General features: G+C 42.6%; 1 protein-coding gene across 1 annotated transcript in view; it reads right to left on the minus strand.

The window, feature by feature from the left end:
• Window positions 1–21,242, minus strand: part of SGCD (sarcoglycan delta) — a 315,741-nt gene that overhangs the window by 114,483 nt on the left and 180,016 nt on the right. Inside the window, exons 4-5 of the mRNA XM_070414525.1 lie at window positions 7,689–7,776; window positions 527–646 (exon numbers count right to left, since the gene is read on the minus strand). Coding sequence (XP_070270626.1) covers window positions 527–646; window positions 7,689–7,776 — 208 coding nt within the window. The remainder of the gene's footprint in view (window positions 1–526; window positions 647–7,688; window positions 7,777–21,242) is intronic.

Raw genomic sequence — 21,242 nt, forward strand, 5'->3', positions numbered from 1 at the left:
GTTTTTTCCAATAGGAATAACTTAAATTTTAAGTTTAGAATAAGAACTACAAAACTATAGAGTGCACAGAAAAAGTGGCTCATTCCTTATTGCTATGTATATGATCCAATTTTAAAATCCAGTTTAAAAATAAGCACAGAGTCGACTGATCCTCCCTCATCACGCAAAGTCTGACCTAGTAATATTATTTTCCCTGAACTTTTAGAAAAGAGGCAATGAGAGTACTTTGGTTTGGATTCAAGTAATAGACTTTCCATAAAGATTTTAGAATTAAAGGGCTCCATGCTTGGGATTTATCACCTCACATCTCCATGTTCAGAAAGCATGACTACAAAGAAGCCAAACCAAAACCAACCCACTGAGCATGAACACAAACCTCTTTTTTCTTTTTTTAGTAGAATTTTAATTTAACATAAAGTGTAAAAGAAAATCCAGGTAATTGGCCTAAATCACTTCTCTAGACACCATTCCACTCTTGCTCTCAAATGGACACAGTAGCATCAGACCAATGAAAATGTTTCCTTACCTAAAACTCGCAATCTCTCAGCTCCGACGACCACTTCATTGTTATCTGCAGAGAAGAGCAATTTTCCAGAAACTGTCTTTACTTCAAACTTTTGGCCGTAGGCTTCTACGGCCTTTGGACCTGAAAGAGAGAGAGGGAGAATACATTAGCCTCATTGCATTCAATTACGAAGAGCTTTTCATAGAGTGCATACGTCTGACAAGATTGCATTGGACTCCGATGTAAGTGGATTGGTTTTCAGAAGTCAACCACGAAAATCAGGCTCATGACTTCAGCCATGTCTTGTCAATTACCTTTTATCATATGCTCTCAGGCTAGGATTTTAAAGGCCATCATGTCCGTTTTCCAAACTAATGCCTGAATGAGATTTCCCTCAGCTTAACCACCAAATTACTATCACATACTTGTAGATTTCAGCTTGACTACATCAAGGCACAGAAGGCTCACCACCTCATGAAGTGACCAGCTTATCTTTGACCACCTCCAACTGTTGTAAAAGGGGTGGGGGGCTTTACATTCAGCTGAAATCTGTCCCGCTCTGTCCCCTTGACCCACTGGCTGCAACTGACACCAGACAAGTCTATTTCCTCAGAATATAGATCCTTTCCTGGCAGGAAAGATTATAATATCTTGCAATGACTTGCCTAGGAAGTTGTTGAATCTTTTATGCTAGAATTTTATTCCATAAAAAATAAATTTCAGAGGGTTTATCATATAACAACAGGTACTATTCTTGAAGGTGGGACTATGGCAGCATAAAAAGGACAAGGTGCCTGATCCTAAAACACTTATCTTCTGATGGAGACAAGTGCATATAAGTTGAAACATCCTATATAATAAAAGGCTAATATGCAAATTGTCCCCCCCCGACCGGGAGTTCGACCAGGATGTGGGGCCGGCAGGCCAACACCTGCAGCCCCTCCTCCCAGCCCGCTCGGCCAGATCGGCTCTGATCGGGGCAGGCCAGTTGGACCCCAGCAGTGCACAAATTCGTGCGCTGGGCCTCTAGTTTATAAATAAATAGACACAGAGGGTTTTAGGTACTATGTGAAAAGTAAAACAAGTTAATGTGCTAGAATTCCTAAAAAACACACACACAAACCCCCCCCCCCCCCCAAAACAGGAAGGAGACAATTCAGTTTGCCTGAGCTGGAGCTACCTGAACACATGAAGTTCATCAGACTAAGCCCAGTGTCATCACCCTCATCAAGCCCAGGTTAGGTCAAAAGAAATTTATCTTTTGGCCTGGAAATTCATACAGAAAAAAAAATGAAATTTGAGGTTAGGGTCCAAAAATCTTATATTTAACCAGAATTTTCTAGGAGATTCTGATATAGAATTTTTGTTTCCTTCTCATTATTAATAAAAAAAGTAGGACTAAAAGAGTCCTCATGCTTTCCAGACAAAAATGGCCAGTGCCGGGAGCCAGTCCATCCTTGCTGCTTGACACAGTCGCTGCAGAGAAGAAACATCTGCACAGCATATGTTTCAAGGGACCTGGTGTATATGGCATACTGTTCTTAATATGTTTGCTCCCCTTCTTGGCACTATGTGTTTTAACCAAGGTCACCTCTCCGAGAAAGGTTGTTTCCCCAGGTAGGAATTTTTCCCTGAAGTTAGGGAGGGAATAAAACCCCTTAACTAAGTGCCAGGTGGGTAGTTAATCACTTTAACTACAAACAATCACGCTTAAGCTACATAATCTTTACTCCCTGGAATGGAGATAAGAAATAACCCCCTAACCTTTGGAATAGAAATTGACAGGATTAAAATCAACTGGTATAAATACAGATGTAACAAGACAACAGGAGACAGAACCTAGAAACAGAACCTAGTGAGAGAACCTGGCTGAAGAACCTACACACAGAACCTAGAGACAGGACTTGGCTGGAGATCCTAGACAGAACCTAGGGACAGAACCTACAGACAGAACCTAGAGATAGGACTTGGCTGGAGATCCTATACAGAACCTAGAGACAGAACATGGCAGGAGAACCTGGATAGAACCTGGCTGGAGAACCTAGCGAGAGAACATGGACACCAGAACTTCACTGGAGATCCTGACCAGAACTTGGCTGGAGATCCTAACCAGAACTTGGCTAGAGATCCTGGCTAGGCTGCTGATCAACTGAACGCTGTCACTGTGTCATTCCTTCATCGCTGACTCCGTCCACACCTTTGGGGACCCCTGGACCTGTTGGGGCTGGACCCCAGCAGGCCAGGAACACAGCAGTTGTTGAACAAGTTGGGTTTAGTACTCATTGCTATGGGGAAGACGCACACCCAGGGAAACCATGGGAGACATGTCGATAATAAGGAAGGACTTATTATATAGTATTTGGCCTTATATTAGGCTATTTAGGGCTGGGTTTAAGGAAGCAAGACTTTGCTTGGAATTAGCTGCTGTTAGGAAGTGGGGGTAATTATATGATTGGTATCTCAATAAATCTTTTCTAGAGGTAGGGAAGACCAGAGCCATGCCAAATGTGTAATGGATAAAGAAACAACAGTCTTATTAGCTAGGATAGAGGAATGTTTGGTCATTTTTGTGGTTTGGATAAATGTTTTCATTCTGTCTGAGCTGTCTTTGTTTTGTCTTTATCCTTCCTGGCCACCGAGTGGCCTTGTCTGGTGTTGATGCTCTGTGACAATTATTTATGGTCAAATGGGCAAACCCGAAGGCCTGGCTGAGAGTTCCCGGCCAGCCCCTGGATGTCTGGGGCTGCTTTTCTCTTTGTCAAGGCTATCAGTACAAGATCAGAAGGCAAGAATTATGTCCCGGCTCATTTTCTGGTAATGTGACTTTCGGCAAATCATTCGCTCTTTCCGAACCTCATTTTCTGCATCTGTAAAATTGAACTATCACTCTATCCTATCTACCCCATCAGAAGGGCAAAATGATCACATTACACTGCTTATAAAAAAGAACTTTGGAGGCAAAAAACACTGTGAGATGTAGGGGATTTTTCCTGTGATTGTCTCATCTAATGCAGTGGTCATAACACACTGAAAAAATTAATGATGAGACCCTTTAGGGCACTTGCCTCACGCACATGATCATGTCCACTCAGCAGACCTGATCTCTTCCCAGAACATCCACACTAGCCCTCTGATAAAAATAAGGGCATTGGGAAAGCTTCTTAGTGAGTGCGGAACTGAACTAGCAGGCCCACAAGACATGGGCATTGTCTACTCCGACTGCCTCCATGCCGCCGGCGAGAAGAGTGAGTGGCAGGAAGGTTGGGTGGTCTCTCAAGGTCATCAGGAGAATTAGTGGCAGATCTGGGTCTGGAGCTGAGCTTTCATAATTGTCCCACAGAAAAAAAAAGGATGTTCATTTGTCCAGGAAGGAGGAGGCTGGAATCAACACGAGGAGCAGATAGAAAAGGAACTTGTAGAGAGAGAGCCTGAAAGAACAGAGATACGGCGAGGGCTTCAGATTAATTGTCCTGGGAGGACTAAGATGCGGCTGCCTTCTTGGTGACACCCTAACTTTCAGGAGAGTCTGTATTACTTGTCAATGCTTCAGGGTTGTTACCTTTTCTTAGGGGGGTGATTGGGGATCAGGAGGTAAAGGAGTGCTAATGAATGAATGAATGAATGACCCTGGAATGGGCACAGGTGAGCCCAGGTTGCCCACTCTAGATCCAAGCAGATGGCAAAGTGGTGGCATGACTGGGGAACACACACACTTGGACTTCGCCTCCAGGAACCTGGGCCATCACATGAGATGGGGCCCCTGAGGAGTCGAGACCACCTGCCTCTGTGTAAACTGTGTTTACTCCAAACTTTATGAATGGTACCTGCGACATATAGGAGAGTGTACTGAAGAGATAACGGCAGTAATCAGAGAACAGAAAACACAACTAAGTTACTTGCTTTGCAGGGCTTCTCAGAACACAAAATGGAATTTACCAAGGGCCAGAACCATTTGGGTGTATCAAACTCATTAACTGGTAGTTTTAGCCAAAACCTCACAGAGAGACTGAGGGCTCAGTTTGCAGACGGTTTGTGCTTTTCCCCCAGTTTCACCTGGGGCTGCCAAACCTCCTCAGACATGGTGAGATCTTTAAAAAAAGATTCTAGTACAGCATTCTCAACCAGTGTGCCCTGGCACGCTGGTGTGCCACAATAATTTTTAATACCTGACTATTTAGTCGGGGCACTGACCTCTTTTCCCTTAGATTGTCAAATAATGACAATTGCCAACACAATAATAGTCATCCCATGTGAATGAATCAGCATTATACCAATTGTTTTTGTCAGATAGGCAAACCATATAATTTTGGTGTACCTTAGAATTTTAGGAACTCATGTATGTGTGCCATGAGATGGAAAAGGTTGAAAATCGCTGTTCTAGAGAGAATGCAAATGGAACCAGAGACTGACTACTCAGGAGGTGAGCCCATTGTTCCTCTCCGGGGTAGAAAACCCACTGTGTGTAACCTGGAACTAATCTCCAGTTAACCCCCTCTGTGCATGGCAGTCTGTGTAAAGTGAAGCACCTTTTCCATTCATCTCCTCCACAGGGAGACCTGGGACCCACCAGGATGCATCCGCAGTGGCCCAGGCCACCAATATGGATGCCGGAAAGGCCTGCAGTCTATCCAGTCGAATTTCTTTCCCCAACTCCCTTGATACTGGGTCCCTTCCCCGCTCTGGCGAGATGTTGTGGAAGATTCCCCCACCATTTTATTGTGGCAGGTCCCAGGGTTTCCTGCTAGGACCGTGGGTGTACTGAGCGGACGGTCAAATCAGCAGCGGTCTAAGGCAAAAATCTATTTGTGGTCTAGCCTGGGAACTTAACCATCACTTAAAGCGTTGCTTCATCAGAAAAGGGTACCTGAATTGCTAATATTGGAATTTCTTCTGGGCTTTTGAGACATTCCTTAGGTAAACGGGAATTCTCCCCCCCCCCCCCCTAATGTTTTTATTGATTTGAAAGAGATAAAGGGGGAGAGGGGGAGGATAGAGAGATAGAAGCATCAATGAGAGAGAAATATCATCAATCAGCTGCCTCCTGCATGCCCCCTACTGGGGATCATTGCTTACTGAAGCTGTTTGTTTAATTATTTAGCATTGTGACTGTGGGTCAGATGTTCGGTAAGCATCACCAACAATCCACATGCATGCCCCCAACCAGGGCCTATGCCCTGACCAGGAATTGAAACATGACCTCTTAGTTTCTAGGTCAACATTCAACCATTGAGCCACACCAGCTAAACGGGAATTCTTGAATTCTCTGGATTGCCGTAGTAAACCTGGCCTCTTGGACGACAGGAGTCATTTGCTCTCAGATAAGCAAACCAGTAAATATAACACACTTTAGAAGAATCTCCTGGTATTCCAACTCTGTGTGCATAAATGTCAATGGAGAAGCCTGAAGGAAAACTTTCGGGGTGGGGTGTGGGTGTAGGAGTGCTTAGAATTATATTTTGAACACATCTGCTATTCCTCTTTAGAAATCATCTTGAAAGGCTCTTCCCAGCTAGTGGTAGAAGGGCTTTTTGCTCATCTCATGCTAACATTAGCTACCTTGTGCTTGGCCTTAAGAGTTAAGGATAGGTGTGTCAGCTCCCAAGAGGGGCTGACTTGGGCAGGAGAGCCAGAAAAACAGAAGACAGGGAAGGAGGGAGGCAAGAGAGATCAGAGAATAGTAGAGGGGAGGGGGGGAGGGAAGGAGAAAAGGAGGGAGGGAGGGAGGCAGAGAGAGAGAATGAGGAGACAAGGAGGAAGAAACAGGGAGAAAAACTGATTCTTTGCCTTTTGCTAAGAAATAGTCATTTGGGCAGTTTCAGTTTCATCAAAACAAAATCTCTCAAGTCAACCAAATCTCCCACTGCGAATAAATGGCAAATGATCAACAGGCTAAATAAGTTCCTTTTGAATGTGGAACTCTGGGAGCTGGAGGTTGGATTTATTCCCCTCCTGGAGGCAATTTTCACACACGCTACTTAAATCATTGCTTACTGAAGCTGTTTATTTAATTATTTAGCATTGTGACTGTGGGCCAGATGTTCGGTAAGCATCGCCAACAATCCACATGCATGCCCGCCGGAACAAGCTGTTTATGGACTGCTCCTGCCACCCCTGAATCCTTCATTGGTAGATGGTCCAAGTCACCCACGGGCTGTGGACCCCAGACAGCCATGGGCAGGGCTCCTGTGGGGCAGACTGGGAGGCTCTTTCCCCAGCCTGACTGGGCATCAGGCATCCGTTTCCCTGGGCCACGGGTGTGAGTGGGGTTCCAGATGTTTCAGTCGCAGTAACATTTCATTCAGGGCAGGTGGGCAACTGCCTTCTCAAAATGTCCATCTGTACACTTTCCTCTCCGCCTGGAGGCCACAAAATGGCATATTCTGTTTGGACATATAACAATGCCATTCAGACCCCCCCCCCCCCGCCCCTTTTTTCCTTTCCACTGTGAGGTGCTTGCTGGTTTCTGTTTACTACTGCTCGTGATATACCGAGGGGGCACTGGTCATACCACACAGCACGTAACCATGGCCATGAGGCCTCTGTTTATCACCCGAAGCATTATTGTGACCAATCAGTATGTGACCAATCCTGTTTACATTTCAGGAATATGCAGCTTACTACCTTGGATGTGCTTTCCACAGTTGTTAGGGGCAGATCTGCTATCTGAAAAGGAGCCACACAAACATATTCAGTGGGGGTACATCTGCATCTTGCAACTGAGGTAAGTTGAAAGTCAGCAAATCTGGCAAATTCAGCTGAATTCAAACTATCATTAAAAATCCCTTTGCTACCCCATGAAGTATGGTGAGCACCATTTTGCATACACTGTGCTCTCAACTCATCAACACAGCCGGCTTTCTTCCAGCGCTGAAGCAGAGCTTTTCCATGGTTGAGTACCAGAGGAAGCCCCTGGCTTGTGTTTGGGGGCGATGCTACATGAAAACCAGTCTATTCCCCCTAAACAAGTATCATTGGATTTGCATACGGTAAATGTGTCCTTAGGAAGACACTCTACCCTTCGGTAGAAGCATGGGGCACATGCTACCTTCCCTTTCTCCACCCTGTAAAACGTGTTAGCAGACACTGCATCATTTCGTTCACATGGTTTACATTCAAGCTTTGGCTCTGCATTTTCTGAGTGCTTAGCATGGACTAGGCGCTGCGAGGTTCTTTCTTCTCTTACCTGTTATCAGCTGAGTTAGCACTTTAGTCTGGTCATTGAGAATGTTCACTGTCACGTTTCTGGCTGATTTGAAGTACAGGGCATTACCCTGTAATAAGAAAAGAGGAGAAATGCATGAAAATGACAGCAGCTTTCTAAACAAAACACTATCTATCACCCCAACTCTTGAAAAGGCTGCACTGACTTTAGCCAAGTTCTAATTGATGTCTTTATTTAAAAACATCAAGTGTTTAATGATCCCCACATGTGTGATAATTCCTTGGCATTCATCCAAAATGAATTCCCTCTAAAGAAATACACAGATATACACTCAACATAGATTCCCACCTCCCACTCTCCCCCCCGACCCACACACACATGGTTGAGTCCGACAAGTGGGCTACATAGAGCCCTTTGGTGTTAGTTAGCGTTGGTACATGGGATGGTAAGGAATGACCGATAATGTCCTACTCTCATCTTTCCTAATTTATAATTTGTCCAAAGGAACCATGCAGAGTCCTTAATAGAGACCAGAAAGCTTGTGTAAAATAGCCAATGTCTGCCCCGCTGATGTCCACCATCTGTGAGAATCCACAAAGACTGAGGTTGCTTAGTGGAGATTTTTGCTGCCTAGATGCACAAAACCCTGAGACCTGGCACTTCCCTGTTTCCTTCCTTCTCTTGTTTCCAAGTTTCTGTTCCTTCAGGCATTCTGTGCTCTCTTCCAATTCCCTCCTTTATCAAAAAGATCACCCAACTCCTTTTTACACTATCGTAGACATTGCTGAGGATGACTCAGAACAGGGGTTGGCAGACTTTTTCTGCACAGGGTCTGATGGTAAACAGTTTAGGCTTTGTGGGATGTACAGTGTTTGTGGTAACTACTCAACTGCTAACTGTTGTTTTGCTGCAAAACAGCCACAGACACATCTTGCCAGACAAATGGGTATGGCTGCATTCCCATAAAATTTTATTCATCAACAATGACATCTGAATTTCATATAATTTAAAATTTCAAATTTATGTGATCTTACTGTGTCATAAAGTAATTTTCTTCTTTTTCCTCACCAATCATTGCAAAATGTAAAAACTAGATTACCAGAGAGAAAGGGAGGTAGGGGGAGGTAGGAGAGGGTAAAAGAGGGATAAATGATGAAGAAAGGAGACTTGGCTTGGGTTGGTGATCATACAATACAATGTAGAGATGATGTATTATAGAATTGTACCCCTGAAACCTATATAATTGTATTTTTACTATTTTTTAATCCTCAACTGATAATATGTTTATAATTTTTAGAGAGAGGAAGGGAGAGAGAGAAACATCAATGTGAGAAAGAAACATTGATAGCTTGCCTCTTGTATGTGCCCTGGCCGGTAATCAAACCTGCAACCTAGATATGTGCCCTGACCTGGAATGGAACCATCAATCTTTTGGCGTACAGTATGATGCTCCAACCAACTAAGACACCTGGCCAAGGCACTATATAATTTTATTGACCAATGTCACCCCAGTGAATTCAATTAAAAAGGGAAAAAAATATATAAAAATAATTCCATATGAGAATGGGCAGAGGGTTGGATTTAGCCCACAGGCCACAGTTTGCCTCTGGCTTAGTGTTCTCCCTATCCTGGAGTAAATTAAAGCCATAACTAAAGGATGAATCCCTGACAGAACATGTCAGTAATCAGATAGCTGTTATTAGAAAAAAGAATGTGGATAGTCTTGTCTTTCTAAACCTTTGTTACCACATGGCATACATGTGCCTGAAATTCAACAATCCCAGTATCCACTGAGTCCCAGACTTAGAAAAATCATTGTCCTAAGAGTTGGGAGGAAACTGAAGACAGGCAAGACTTGGTCTTTACTTATAAAGTCAATGAGATGGGCACCCATATGACACCAGGCAGAGAACAGTAGGCTGATTAGGGAGCTACAAACAAAGTGTGGGGGAACTTTCCTGAAGAGTAAGATTATTTGTGAAGCTGTGGAGTGGGAAGCAAAGATGATAGTGATTGAGCTGAGCCTTGAAAAGAACACAGATACAGTTTTATCAAAATGAAATGCAAAAAGGAGGTTATGGAGGTAGGAAGGTTGTGGGCTGATTGTCTAATGTCTTTCCTTCTGAAACTGGTGGGTGTAGGACCATATCAGTGAGCCCAGCCTACTGCCTGCATAAGGCAGGGCTATCCTGACAGGCAGCCCACACCCAGGCCTGAGGTGGTTTCCACAGATGAATGAGGGGATGAGGTGGCCAATGCCAAGGCAGTTTTCCATATACGAATAGTCTAGAGTTAAGGTCTCTCTCAGCCAAGGTCAACTGATAAAATGGGTAACCAGTGTCCGTGACCCACTCAGGCCCTGAGTAACCAGTAGCCTTGTGTGAGAGCTGTTGTCCTACTGTTGGGGGGACAGATGATGACCTCTGCCACATCAGGGCCACCACAGGTTCACCATACTCTCCCACAGTGCCTTCAAATTCACATTTTGCCAGATGAAAAGCTTTGTTTTGTTTTTTAAATTGGATCAGAGTAGAAGGAATACATTAAATCTAATATTGACATAAGTTTTCTTCTGTCCATTAGAAAACAACAATCAGCCAGAAATAGTTCCTTTGGCATTGCTTCCGCAGTGCTTAGTGATTGTACTTACAACTTAAAAACAATGTAAGCAATGTGAGAATTCAGAGCTTGGAACCTGAACAGGAGGTTATACGTGTCTAGTGTCTAGAACAGTGGTTCTCAACCTTGGCTGCACATTAGAATCATCTGGGAATCTTTTTAAAATTCTGATTTCTGGGCCTCATCCTCCAGAAATTCTGTTTGTTTTTTTGTTTTTGTTTTTGTTTGTTATGGGGTGAGGCCACAACATTAGTAACAAAGAAACAGAATTTCCGAAGGATGAGGCCCAGAAATCAGGATTTTAAAAAGATTCCCAGGTGATTCTAATGTGCAGCCAAGGTTGAGAACCACTGGTCTAGAAGTTAACACTCTAACATATCTCTATGTAGATTCAGCAACATGATGCCACAGAGAGAAGAGCAACCTGAAATCAGAGGACAGGGTGAACTGCATCGCCATGACCAGTGTGGAGACTTGAGAAAATGACTTAACTGTTTGGGGGCTTATTCTATGCATTCTCCACCATCAACAAACTCATGGCCCACGCAACTGAGCACTCACTCTGTGCCATGTGAGCAGGAGAAACCTAGAGTCAGCCCATCCCACTTCCAATCTCTACCATTTCCTAGCTGGGTGACTTTGGGCATGTAACTTAATTGAACCAAGCCCCCCAATTTGTTGTGGCCCTAATCATGCTTCTATGTGATCTCTTGATTTATCAACTTTAGACATTATCCCACTGAATTTAGGCAATGGTATGGATTCTTCCTTACAACTTCAGCTAAATCAATATTAGAACCAACATTATTATGATTGTGTGACAGTGTCCACAGCTGAGTCAAGGATTATTCTTTAACTACACATCCTTTTCCTTTCTTGTACATGTTTCTTTTCCTGAAGTCAATAAATGTTAAGCATTTTGTATACACTGAGTACCTAGAACATGTTACATACTATCCTAGGCCCTGTAGAATGGAAAAGATATGACCTTTATCTTTGAGAAGCTCCTTGCCCAGGGGGGGAACTAAGTCAATGCAAAGTTACCATAACAACAACGTGATATCACTTCAATTGATATCTATGCTTTCCTGGTATGAAAGGTACATACTTTAATATTTGTCCTTGATGGCAGCTATATCACCACAGTCTGTTCTGAAAATCCTAGATGGTGGTATATTTGCCTTGCCCTCTGAGGAGCTAGCCACCTGATCTGGGAATTGAGATAGATGGAGAAAACCACAAGATAGCGCATAAACAACTTCTACACTCAGGGAAGGCTTTCAACTCTCAGTGCAAAGGAAGTTCAGAGAAAAAAGGGATCAATGTGATGAGAATCCTGAGGGTCTTCCCAGAGGAGAGACTGGCTGGCTTTCGTCTTTTCAGGGTGGTTCACAATAGCATAGTTTCCATCTAATGTTAACTTGGATAACAAGGGAAGCTGAGGCTGGCTTTATGGAGTGAAGGTTCAAAGTGTAAGCTGTGGAGCCACACAGATCTGGGCTGGAATCACAACTCTATGTTTAACTAACTGTGTGGCTCTGTGTAAATCATTTACATTCTTTGAGCCTCAGTTTCTACATTTATGAAATTAAGTTAAAGATTACCTAATGGTGTTGACATGAGAACAAGGAAAGACAATGTATGTCAAGTGCCAAGCACAGGGGTGACCAAAATACTTTATAAACTATAGCAAAGGAACAAACAAAACACACATTAGGAGGGCTCCTCAGAAAGTAGCTGATTCTAGGACTGGGGCAGGAAATATAAAAGATGATCCTGTAGCATCTTTTAGTGCCAGAAAGGAAGAAAGTGCTTAGAAAACAAAGAAACCGACACTGAAACACCCCACAATTATGAGAGGATGTCAAAGAGACACAGGAGACAACAGAAAGAGCTCCCAATGCTGCAACAATTTGAACAGCAAAATAAATAATGTAGTATTGAATTATAACCCAACTCATAAAGTAAATATCCACGAGCTCATCCTGATATAAATTATTGAATAGATAAATAAGTGGGAGAGAATAAACACGTCTCCCATGTGGAAGAATTCCTAACAATTTTCATAGTTAACTCCCCACTTCTTAAAAGTGGGCTGCACATAATAACTTCCTTTCAAAGAGTACAGTGTGGGAAGGGGGATGATAACTTCACAACAGAAAAATCTGACAAACACTGGCTCAGCCAGGTCATCAAGGTCAACATCAATAGTGATAATCATGTTAATAACATGAACCCTTGGTATACGTAGGTGCAGAAAATGACACTTCACCTCTGTGGGCCTCTTCTTCAAAACCCATAACCCCCATCTAATAATGAGAAAAAAATCAAACAAGTCTCAATGGAGGGTCCTTTTGTAAAATACCCGACCAGTACTCCTCGAAGTTGGTAAGGTCATCAAATCAAGGAAAATCTGAGAAACTGTCACCACCAAAAAGAACCTTAACAAACATGACAATTCAATATAATGTAGCAGCCTGGATGAGATCCTTGGACACTAAAAGGATGTTAGGGCCCTGGCCAGCGTGGCTCAGCTGAGTGGAGTGTTGCCCCATAAATCAAAAGGTGGTAGGTTCGATTCCTGGTCAGGGCACATACCAAAGTTTTGGGTTGGATCCTAAGTCAGGGTGAGTACGGGAGGCAACCAATCAATGTTTCTCTCTCACATCGATGTTTCTCTCTCTTCTCTCCCTCTCCCTTCCTCTCTCTCTGAAATCAATAAAAAAATATGAATACATCCTCTGGTGAAGATTTTAAAAAAAGCACGTTAGGTAAAAACTAATGAAATCTGAATAAAGAATGGACTTCATTACTAATAATGTATCAATTGGTTCACTAAAATTGTGACAAAAAAGCATGGTACCATACTAATGTTAGATATTAATAATAGGGGAGACTGGGTATGAGGTATTTAAGAACACTATGCACTGTCTTTACAACTCTTCTGTACACATATATAAAACTATTATAAAAAAAATTTTTTTGGGGGGGAGCTATATTAGGATGTCAAATTCTAAGATGTAGAACTCCAGAAAGAGACTTCAGAAAGACACCCTTCTCCGAGTAGTCAGGAAGCTTACTACATCATCGGCATGTGATTTCCCATTGGGGTTGATCATGTTATTAGAAAATTTTCCCTTAAACAAATCTATTTCCATGGGAGTTTGTCTTTAGGAATACTAAAATAAACAACAGCATATGGGCCTCTCTGCCCAGGGCTCTCTATACACTGTCATTTTCCCCTAATCAGCTTACAGAAAACAGGGTGATCAGAAGTTACCAGCTTCTCTGCAGTAAGTATCATAATGTATTGGCTACAGTGATCATTGTTCACTAAATAATACTAACTCTTGATATAACCAGGAAAAAAATTACACAAACTTAGATTTGTCATTAAAATCATCCCAAAAGGTAGTTTCTAAGTTTATTTTCAGCAAGCATCTACTGTGTCTATTATTATCATTTCAAATAGGATGCTTTTGTCTTTAAATGGACTCTTTCAAAAGCATGACAACAATACTATAGAATGATCATTTCTCTTTTACTTTGGAGTATTTTTATATAATGATGCTTGGGTGGATTCCTATTCTTTGAAAAAGTTTTCCAGTTGAGAATAATAAAGCTCCACTGTGAAGCACTCATCAGAGTAAGCTGGGAATGGGTCCAGGTTTTCCATTGTAGCATTCCTGCTCAGTTACTCTCCGCACTGTGCCCAAATTTGGGTACATTTAGGTCTCTCTCAATACTGAACCAAGTTGAACTGCTCTGTTTAATGATTCTTTAAGAGTTGTCATGTTAGCGTGACACTGGAGGGGGACTGTCAGCTTTGCTAGTTCCTGGCACCTTCTTGGCACCCACTAGGCTGTCAATAAATATTTGCTGAATAACTGAATGCTCAGATCACATTAAAAGTCACCAGAGACAGTTGTCCAGAGAAGAAGTAATTAAATGAAGGTTGACATCGGCTGTCAAAGAGAGCTTTCAAAAGGCAAACCTTTAAGGATGGCTGCTGTGAAGATCTAAATATAGAAAGCCGAGTGTGGCGGGAGGAGTACATAATCCACAAATATTTGTTTACCACAAACAGAGTGCGAGGAACTGTGGGTGATGCAAATGAGAGCTGAGATGTTGAGCCTGTAGATGACAAGGAGAAGCAGGGGCACAAATCATTACCCCAAATTCTTCCTGACATGATTACATTATGCCTGGAATCTTCCCTGGGCTTGTAGCACCCATCTGGCACGTGGAATGGAGTATGTCCTCTTTCAACTACCTCTTATCAGTTCATTCCATTAACACCTTGAAGGTATCTTCTAGGCAGAAAGCAGTGGGCCAAGCCCCGAGCAGGTGGCCTCTGCTCCCCTAGAGCTTGCAGCCTAGTTGATGACCTTACCAACTTTGAGGAGCAACTGGTCGGGTAGTTTACAAAAGGACCCTCAGTTAAGACTTGTGTTTTTATCTTCTCATTATTAGATGGGGGTTATGCGATCGAGCCTAAATTGAATTCCGTCAAGGATTATGTAATTGCAATGAGTGCAACGAATGCCAAGTAAGGTGAAACAAGAGCACATACAGGGAAACCTACCGTAATGAGGGCCAGCAGGGAAGGCCTTTCCAAGGGAGAGACATTTTTGCTGCAATCACAGGGATGAGTGGGAATTAGCTGAACAAAGAACTTTTCAGACAGAGCAAAAGACACTGTACTGACCCTGAGGAGGGAGGGAGCTTGGTATATTTCAGGGATACAGAGAGAGGCCAATGTGGTTGGAGCATGGCTGCCTAAGGATTGGAAGGTGGGAGTGAAACCAGAGCCATTTAAAAACAGGTAAAAGAAGCCATGCAGGTAACTTCCAGAAGTGAACATTGGAATATCTGTAGTTTGGCAGACATTGATTAGCTTTTTAAAACTGAGTCTATGCAGATTTTATTTTAAAATAAAGTCTGAATAAAACACCCCCAAAATACTTATTTGATTCGTGTATTTTGGTCAATGGGCATGCGTGGGACCGTAATGATGGACGACAGGTCTATGATATGAGTTGAAAGGGAATAATCCGAGGCTGGCAGGTTTTTTTCACTAATTATTGAAATTGAAATGACTTTCAATTATAATTAATTTTATACATTCTTTGAAGAACTATCGAATTGCATTTCCTTAGGTTAATATTTGAACAAATCTATTACTTATTGTGGAAAGTAAAATTTTCACAAAACCTAAATGCAACCCTAAACGTGAACTGCTGTGCAAACAAGATGGTTAGCATAATTTAGGACAAGTGCAACATAACAAATGAGATAAAAATGTACAGTGGGAAAAACTCCGCATTTATGATTGTACGGAAGAAAAGTCAACAGACATTTCAATTCTGTAAACTGAGAGACTGTCCTGCTCATATAGACAAACCAATGGCTGAGTCTCTGAACCAAGCATATCAAACTCACGGCTGGTGGGCCGCATGCCTTCAGATCTCTCACTTTATGGTCTAGCAGCACGAAAGAGGCTTTCTATTTTTAAGTTTCTACTTGATTATAAAATCATGCCATTTCTAAAATTCAAACAGTTAAGTCAATGTGGTATAAGATTCTTCAAATGTGTTTTGATTCATCAACAGGATGAATGGGTAGATAAAATGTGGTATATATACATACAATGAAATATTATTCCACCTGAAAAGGGAAGTAAATTCTGACACATGTTGCTAAACAGATGAGCCTTGATATTATGTTAAATGCAATAAGCCAGTCCACAAAAGGACAAATACTAAGAGTTTCCACTTAGATGAGGTTCCTAAGAGTAGTCAAATGCACAGACAGGAAGTAGAACGGTGGTTGCCAGGGACTGAGGGGAAGGGGGATGGGGAGTGAGTGTTTCCTGGGTACAGTTTCAGTTTTGCAAAATGAAAAGACTTTGAAGATGGATGGTGGCTGCACAGCAATGTGAGTGCGCTGAATGCCTCTGAACTGTACACTTAAAAATGGTTTATGTGTATTTTACCACAATTAAATTGTTTTCAATGCACTGCGACCTTTAGAGAGCACGAAAAAGGTGTTTTTATGTAACTCCTTGCTTTTCTGTACTTTTCAGTAAATCAATTCTCCAGCCAACCAGCACACCAGGATCGTAAAGGACAAATTTCTCCTACCATTAAGCATCACACTCAACTTCCTCATTCTTGGATAATAATAATTCCAGAAAGAAAAGATACTGAATGTGGCAAATCTCTCTCTGATTTAGCTTGAAATACTTAAGGGAGTGAGGAGAGAACCGTCTACACGCTGCACAGACCACCCTCGTGGCGTAGTTCCTGGTCAGACCGGCTGGGCTCGCCTCTCAGCTTCACCACTCAGAGAAGTGAGCCCTTGGGTATGTGGTTTGATCTCTTTATCCCTCAGATTCATTATTGGCATAAAGTGTTAATAATTAAATTGACCTTGTAAGGAATGGGCACTTTGCACAGTGCCTCTTTCAGAGTAAATGGTAATAATCTTTCAGAGTAAATGGTAATAATTGTCTATAATCACCATCTCCCTCTTGTTAATAACTCTCTTAAGTTAATTAGTGGAATATTGTTATTACAATTCAAGAAATGAAGGGTGAGGGAAAAGAGGGACCTTTTGCATTATATTCAGGATCTGATCCTTCTGAGACCCCCTGGCTCAGACCGCTCTCACCTATCACCTGGATTTCTGAACAGCCTCTGTCTGCTCTCCTTGTTTTTATCCTTGCCTCCCTCTCCTCACTCCCTGCACCACTATCATCCTAAAATAGCAACCTGAGCGGTTCTTTTGGAAATATTAAGTCAGATAACATACTTTCTTTGATCAAAATCTTTCAATGTCTCCGCCCTTTTCCTCAAAGTAAAAGTGAAAACCTTTACAATGGCCTGCAAGGTACTACATGGGTCTGGTCCCTATCATCTATCTGACCGCATCTACTCCTGCTGTCTCTCTGGTTACTCTGCTTCAGCCATACTGGCCTCCTTGTTGTTCCTCAACATGACAAGGATGGTCCTGCCTCAGGACCTTTGCACCTCAGCCAGGAACCCTCTTCCAATATATAATCTCATGGCTACTTCCCTCACCTCCCTCATGTCATTGCTCAAATGGCAACTTCAACAGAGGCCTGCCTTGACCCCCCTACTTAATTCTACAGCCTGATTATTTCTACCTTCAGGGAAACAGATGGCACTGACCCCTATCCAATAGCAACAGCTCTGATCTGTGTTTCTAACTCATCAAAACTAAGTCGCCCACGTCTGAAAAGTCAGAAAAAACTTTCCCAAGAGTTTCACTGCTATGTTCATTGGACTAACATGAGGCTGGAGAAATTTCAGCCAGTCTCTTGCTACCGAGTGTTGGTTAATTCCTTTCAAATGAAGAACCATTCTTTATGTGTGACATGTACTAAGGCAGGGATAAATGTTTCTATCACCAGCTGCAAAAAAAAAAAAAAAAAAAAAAAAAAAAGGCCTGAAAGAATCCCAGAAGAATCTCCAGAAGCCAGCAGCTATCTACTGTGACTTCGTATTTGCAGAGGGGAAAACGGAGGGCCAGAGCTGGCAAACGACTTCCACAAGAACCACAACATAGAAGAGTCAAATCTTGTCAACACAAGGGCTCTGCACTCCGTATGCAGGTGGGAGTAACAGAATGGAATGTCTCTCCACATTTTCTTTAATTCAGTCTTATCCTTCATTAAGACTGGCCTTCCCTGCATGTGTGTTTCTCTCCCCCCTCCCCTGGAGTAAATTCTAATTAATGAGGTTGTTACTGAAACTCAATGGCTAATAAATAATGGCAACAGCAGCAATTATTACACTACGTGCCAGAGTAAGAACTTTACATGCATTGGACCATTTCAACCTAATAACAGTCTCATTAATTATAAACATTTTTTATCCCTCATCTTTTCTTCAGTTGGGAAAACTAACGATCAAGAATGTGAACGGACTCATCTGAGTTCACCCAGAGAACCACAGGCAGAAGACAGACTTGAGCTGGTCAGGAGTTTGTCTATTGCCAAAGCCAACGTTCATAATCACTTTAATACACCATGCTGTTTGTAATTAAAATTCTCTTCAGTTCATTTCATTTGTCTGAAATATAGAGGATGGGGAAAAATACAAAGTAGTATCTCAAACTCTGACAATTTTCCAGTATTAACTTACTAATGGGTTGTAAATTCCTCCCACATCTGAATTTTAAGCTTTTTTTCTATTATAAAGTCTTCCAGTTTTATGGATTCCATGAGCCTCCTTCTTTGTGGCATGAATACAACCCACACTTGAATTAATGCCAGCACCATGTGAAACTCATGTCAGTGCTTAGCAGCATTTCTGGGTGTAACCCACGTAACTTTGAGAAACTGAAGGACTTCTGTCCCAAGTTTCCCTCTTGAACTGGCTGAAGCAACATTATTTAAATTTATTTACATTCCAATGAGAAGAAAGGCTTTTCCCTTCCAAAGGGCTTTTGCTACTGCTCTGAAGCTGAGAAACTGGGGGAGAAAACAGTTCTGGTGGAAGGAAGAAAAATTACATTTCAGCATGTTTGCTTCTATTAAGAGATGTAAAAGGAAACTGTTACATCTGGCTCCATTTCCTTGCCAAATTCTTTAATTGTTTTGTAATTTGAGGAAAAAACCAAAGGTGATGAAAGAAAACTGATAGAAATAACTAACCATAAGTAAAACAAGCCCAAAATAGAATCCTAACTCCATTATCGTGGCAATGCATATTTATATTTCTAACCTCTGACCCCTGTTACCACTGAAGGCTTTTTATGTAAACTTCTGATATTGAGGGGAAAAGATAAAGAGATCCGTAATTTTTACTCCCTAGAGCCGATAAATATCATTAGGCAGAAACTGACACAACGTTATAATAATGCAGAGTTCATGGTGTAAAACCTCCTGGTTTGAGAGATTCAGGGGCATACTTTGAAAATACAAATGTTTCTAGGGCTTGAAGCTAAAACCAAGACCAACCCTCATCTTCCTTCCACTAAAAAGAGGCCCACCTTAACACATTCCTACTCTGGATAAGTCAACGAATCTAGCTGGCCTCTGCTCTCCTCCACACGTAACGTTTACCCCCATTTCAAAGCTAATGCATATTGAGTTCTACTATATACCAGGCATAATATAATATAATATAATATAATATAATATAATATAATATAATATAATATTATTCCTATATAATAAGAGAGATAAGATCATGAATCAGCAGGAGGGTGGGCCAGCTAGGTACAAGCGGGCTGTGGAGAGCTACAGGAGGCGGCAGGGCAGCAAGCTATGAGGGGGGGGAGGGGGCAGGGGGCGGGGAGAGCTACAGGAGGGTGGCAGGGACCTACTGGCTATAAGCAGGCAGCAGAGAGCTACAGGACGGGGTAGGGCAGCAAGCAAGCGGGAGGCGGAGAGCTACAGGAGAGGACAGGGCAACAAGCTATTGGTGGAGGGAGAGGGGAACTACAGGAGGGCAGGGCAGCAAGCTATGAGGGGGAAAGGGGGCAGGGGGAGGGGAGAGCTACAAGAGGGCGGCAGTGATCTACTGGCACACGGATTCGTGCACAGGGCTACTGGTATAATATAATATAATATAATATAATATAATATAATCTATACTAATAAAAGGGTAATATGCTAATTAGACTGGACATCTTCTGGACGTCCTTCCGGACAAAGCCACAGTGTCAGGGGCCGAGGCAGAGGCAGTTAAGGGTGATCAGGTCGGCAGGGGGGAGCAGTTAGGGGCAATCAGGTCAGCAGGCAGAGGCGGTTAGGGGCAATCTGGCCAGCAGAGGAGTAGTTAAGGGCATCAAGCCAGCAGGCAGAGATGGTTAGGGGTGATCAAGCAGGCAGGCAGGTGAGCAGTTAGGAGCCAGTGGTCCTGGATTGTGAGAGGGATGTCCAACTGCTGCAGGGATCAGGCCTAAACCGGCAGCCAGACATTCCCTGAGGGATCCTAGATTGAAGAGGGTGCAGGCTGGGCTCAGGGACCACCCCCTCCCGTGCACGAATTTCATGCACCGTTCCTCTAGTTATTTTATATTGTCTCATTTAATCCTACAACCATCTGATGAAGTTGATAATCTGACCATTCACTGAGAGGGAGAAGGGGCTTGCCCGAAGTCATCTAGCAGGTGATAGTCGAATTGGATTCAAACTATATCTTTCAGATCCCAGAATAGAAGCTCCTAGCCCTGCTCTTTGTATAACACATGGCACTGGCAATTCATCCATCAAATGCCTACTTCCAGAGTATCCCACTGAAGTCCCATGACTGTGAAACTGTTTCTCAGGTCAGAAAACCTGAGCGGGGTGTTTTTTAGTTTGTTTGTTTTTTTAGGGCCATCTGCAAATGCAGACAGAAGCAGTGTCTCCAGGTACAGTTAGAATCCCGAGGTTTCTCTGCCCACAATGCTGGACTCCTTGACTTACATCTGAAAGTCCTTAGATACAACATCATTTCATTCACATGGGGTTTTGTTCTCTCCTCATAAAAATGTACCAGGAAGGGCATTAATCCTCAGTGATCATCAATCTCTGACCCCCCTTTCTGACTGAGCTCTACACATCCTTTCCTAGGTGGCACAGTTAGGCTCAGTGTACTAGATAATGAAACAAGTACTTAAAGATCATAATGACATCTGGTCCCTCTTTCTATCCCCACTGGTTGGTACAGTGTCCGACTCAGAATAGGAGTCAAAATTGGTTGTTTGTCTGAAGGATATCCTCATGCATACTTGCAAGTAGCAAGTCAGAAGTGTGACGAAACTTAGAGTGACAAGATAGGGAGTTGAGGTCTGGCTGGCATGGCTCGGTGGTTGAGCATTGACCTATGAACAGGAGGTAATGGTTCAATTCCTGGCTATATGCCAGGGTTGTGGGTTCAATCCCCAGTGTGGGGCATGCAGGAGGCAGTCAATCAATGATTCTCATCATTGATGTTTCTA

Source organism: Myotis yumanensis, unplaced genomic scaffold (genome assembly GCF_028538775.1).
Source record: "Myotis yumanensis isolate MYYU_CA2020_CCGP unplaced genomic scaffold, mMyoYum1.0.hap1 SCAF_5, whole genome shotgun sequence".
In the NCBI taxonomy this organism is placed as follows: Eukaryota; Metazoa; Chordata; class Mammalia; order Chiroptera; family Vespertilionidae; genus Myotis; species Myotis yumanensis.